Below are 3735 nucleotides of genomic sequence, written 5' to 3' on the forward strand. Positions count from 1 at the left end.
CAGTGACACTGCTGTGCCCCGCCGTGTCGCCACCCGCGCTGTGTGACCCCGTGACGGTGACACCGCTGTCCCCAGCGCGGTGCCACGCCCACCCCGTGCCTCTGGCCCCGCCCCCGCACACAGGCCCCGCCCCCAACGCTCAGGCCCCGCCCCGCGGCCCGTCCCGGCCGCCATCGCTGCGGGACCCGCTCGCCCCGCCCGTCCCAGCCATGGCGGAGCCCGGCGGGGGCCGCCCGGTCACCATCAGCGATGTGCAGCAGCTGGTGCGCAGGAAGGACGAGATCGAGGCGCAGATCAAGGCCTGCTACGAGCTGCTGGAGGGGGTCGGTGCCGGGGGCGCGGCGGGACGGGGTGGGGGGGGCGAGGGGCCGGGCAGCGCTCCCGGCCCCATCCCGACCCCATCCCGACCCCATCCCGGCCCCATCCCAACCTTGTCTTCCCTCGCAGCAAAAGGGCGTCGGGATGCACGAGCCGCTGGTGGACGCCGAGGGCTTCCCCCGCAGCGACATCGACCTGTACCAAGTGCGCACCGCGCGGCACAACATCATCTGTGAGCGGGGAGCGGCGCGGGGGGGCCCGGGGCTGGGACGGGCCGGGAGCCCGGGGCATGTGCGGGAGCCCGGGGGGTGTGCGAGAACCCTGTGTGTGTGCGGGAGCCCTGTGTGTGTGCGGGAGCCCGGGAGGGCCCCAGCTCTGTGGCGGCCCCTGCGCTGGGTAAACACCCCAGAACGGCGGCTACACCCTTTAATTTTCTCAAACCCCTCCGTCTCCAGCCTGCTCCTTGTAATTCCTCAAAATTACCTGCGCTGAGCCTCTTTGCCAGGGGTTCTGCTCAGTGCCCGGAGCTGCCGGATCCGGCTGAGTCAGTAAAACGCTTTTGTCCACATGTTGCTGCGGCAGCAGCGTGGAAATTCTGCCTCTGCTGTGGAGCTCTTTGGGTTCTGTGCAGTACAGCAAAGCTTTTCTGGGGTGTTTGTGGGATAAACTTTGAGTAAGAAGCAGCCTGGCATTTGTTACATCCCTGTGCCCTGTCTTTGGGGAGGGGTTTTGTTCTTCATGTGTAAAAGTAGGTGACTTCATGGAAAGACAACTTCAGCTTTCACTCAGGGATGGTGGCACTCCCGGCCCTGCTGCCCTTGCGTGTTTACCAAAATTTGTAGTTTCTCAGCGTCTCATTTTGGCTGATAAACATCTGCTGGGCTGGCAGGAGGCCCCAGCAGATAGACCAGGACCAGCAGAGGTTCTTGCTGAGCTCAGAGAGACACCCAGAACGTGGCTCTGCAGAGGGGCTGAGAGGCCTTGGGTGAAACCCACTCCTGCTCCCCGTGCGCTCACGGTGTCTGTCACCCACAGGTCTGCAGAACGATCACAAGGCCTTGATGAAGCAGGTGGAGGAGGCTCTGCACCAGCTGCATGCCCGGGAGAAGGAGAAGCAAGCCAGGGATGAGGCAGAGGCCTTGGCAGAGGCCATGAGCCAGAACCAGAGCCTGCCACAGCCCTTTGCCAAAGTGAACGCCGTGACCCCGGGATCCCCTGCCAGTGTCTCGGTAGGTTGGGGACAACTCCTGGGGAAGGCTTTGTCTGGAGCCTGAGAGAAAGTGTAGCTGATGGCTTGGTCTGTCTCTTGTTAGTTAGTGGGAACAAGCTGCAGGGTTGTTTAGGGTGTCCCCCCTTTGTTTGGTCACACAGGGGTGTCCTGTGAATAGACTAGTGCTGTACAGGAACGAGGGGAGTGCTCTCTCAGCTGTATCGTGGCACCACACAGCTCATCCCACACCTCACTGACCATTCTAGCCTTGGTATTTCTCTTCCCATAAAATAGGATAGAGGAATGAGTACTTCCCTCCTCCTATGGGCATGGAGAGGGAGTGATGTAGTTCAGCTGCCTGAGTGGTGAGAAGTATCGTAGCAGCACTCTGTTGGGTAAAGGGGGTGCTCCTGTGTTACTTATTACCTCTCTTTGGAAAATGCAGATCCTCATCTCTCTTCTTTCTCTGTCCAGGGACTTCAGGTTGATGACGAGATCGTGGAGTTTGGTTCTGTCAACGCAAGCAACTTCCAGAACCTGCAGAACGTTGCCACAGTGGTGCAGCACAGCGAGGGGGTGAGCTCATTTCTACCTTGACTGTTTTCTCTGCCTGGCTCTGTTAGCCACAGCTTTTTCTGTGGAACTTGGATCTCTGGAATCATCATTTCCACATCAGAAACGGTGTCAGATCCAGTCTGTGCTGTTGTAGCCTTGTTCTCTCGCAGCATTGAGCTAATTGCTGATGGATGGGAGAGCTGAGAGGTGTGTGCTCTTGGCTGTGAGCATCATGTTGTCCCTGCAGCAGCAGCAGCCAGCGCTGCTGTGCCACCCTTGTGGACTGGCCAAAGAATCTGCCACAGCCTCAAGTGCTTTACAGTGGAAGTGAGAAATTTCCTGGAGATGTCTCCACACAAAGCACTCTCTTCTTCCAGTTACAGCCATGGGAGTAGGAATGGGTGCTCCTGCAGAACAGCTCCCTGGGCTTAATGTTCTGGCGCTTCAGGGAAAGAAGGAAGAAGAGAGTTGACTTGCTGATGGAAAACTGAAATATTTCTTTTAATTTTAATTTTTTTCCCACCCTTTCAGAGACCCCTGAGCGTGACTGTGCTCCGCGGTGGCAGGAGGGTGCATGTGGGGCTGACTCCGAAGCGCTGGGCTGGGAAGGGCCTCCTGGGGTGAGCTGATGTTTCACTTCCTAGAGGGGATGAGGCTTTCAGCAGCTCAGAACACGTTTCCTGAGCAGGGCCAGCTCTGGGCGCTGCCCTCGGTGTGATACTGTGCCCTGTGACAAACTGGGAGCTGGAGGCTTTGCACAGGAGTGCAGGGAGTCGAGTTCCATGGGAGGGGGAGGTCTCAGGGGCTGGTTTGTCTGGTAGAGAAAAACAATGGAGGAGAGTTATGGATGGTATGATTCATCCCATGTCAGATCTCCTGTTTGAGAACTCAGATTTTCATGTTTCCTTCTACTCTTTTCTTTTTCAGCTGCAATATCATTCCCCTGCAAAGATGACCATTGCTTGGAAAATAATAAAGCTGAAGCTTGTGCCTGCTTTCTGGACTCTGATCTGGTTTGAGAACTTCCCCACATGTTGTTGCTGTGACCTCTGGTCCCAGAGCCTGAAGGGGTTCTGGCAGAGCAGGGCCTGCCTACAATTCAGAATTGCACTGGCTGTCAGTGTAGAGTTGCAAGATGTGGCTTCTCACCTCTTCCACCTCATAGCACTTTAGGATAAGGCTCTAGAGAGACCCAAATTTCTCTTGATACGGGCTCTGAAGAGCTTGAAATGCTCTTATTTGGTGATAATGGAACATTCCCTTTCCCCCCCGTAAAATTCCTCACCGAATGTCTTGTAATATTTGTTAAAAACTTCTGGAGCACTTTTTGATGCCTCTCATAGCAGATGACAGGTAAGGAATATTTGATACTTTACCTTCCCCACATTACCACAATTTTTTAAAGTCCCTGAACATACTGAAAAGATTTTTGGAATGCCCAATTATTTTAAGTCAGTGAGATAAGGAATAGGGGTTATAATTCTACTTTTGTTTACTTTTAGTAGTTCATGTAGTTAGGATAAAAGTGCTCCTAATCTGATTTCTCTCTCTCTTTTTTTTTTTTTTTTTTTTTTTTTTTTTTTTTTTTTTTTTTTTTTTTTTTTTTTTTTTTGTTATTTTTTTTTGTTTTTTTTTTTTTTTTTTTTTTTTTT

General features: G+C 53.9%; 1 protein-coding gene across 1 annotated transcript; it reads left to right on the plus strand.

Moving 5' to 3' along the window:
* Positions 1-164: 164 nt before the first annotated feature.
* Positions 165-3080, plus strand: PSMD9 (proteasome 26S subunit, non-ATPase 9). Its single transcript, XM_027878621.1, has 6 exons — positions 165-323; positions 448-550; positions 1354-1547; positions 2003-2104; positions 2615-2703; positions 3011-3080. Exons 1-6 carry the CDS (start codon positions 210-212, stop codon positions 3036-3038), a joined length of 630 nt encoding a protein of 209 aa, XP_027734422.1. The 5' UTR covers positions 165-209; the 3' UTR covers positions 3039-3080.
* The last annotated feature ends 655 nt before the right edge of the window (positions 3081-3735 follow it).

This window comes from Empidonax traillii, unplaced genomic scaffold (genome assembly GCF_003031625.1).
Source record: "Empidonax traillii isolate 1590-97213 ecotype Southwest subspecies unplaced genomic scaffold, ASM303162v1 scaffold43:size1863611, whole genome shotgun sequence".
In the NCBI taxonomy this organism is placed as follows: domain Eukaryota; kingdom Metazoa; phylum Chordata; class Aves; order Passeriformes; family Tyrannidae; genus Empidonax; species Empidonax traillii.

Bases quoted from the DNA above. Each gene is read 5' to 3' on its own strand.
- PSMD9 (XM_027878621.1), top strand. From the start codon at position 210: ATGGCGGAGCCCGGCGGGGGCCGCCCGGTCACCATCAGCGATGTGCAG. The intron at 2,105-2,614 runs GTGAGCTCATTT...CCACCCTTTCAG, and splicing joins TGGTGCAGCACAGCGAGGGG to AGACCCCTGAGCGTGACTGT. The intron at 2,704-3,010 runs GTGAGCTGATGT...TTTCTTTTTCAG, and splicing joins GCTGGGAAGGGCCTCCTGGG to CTGCAATATCATTCCCCTGC.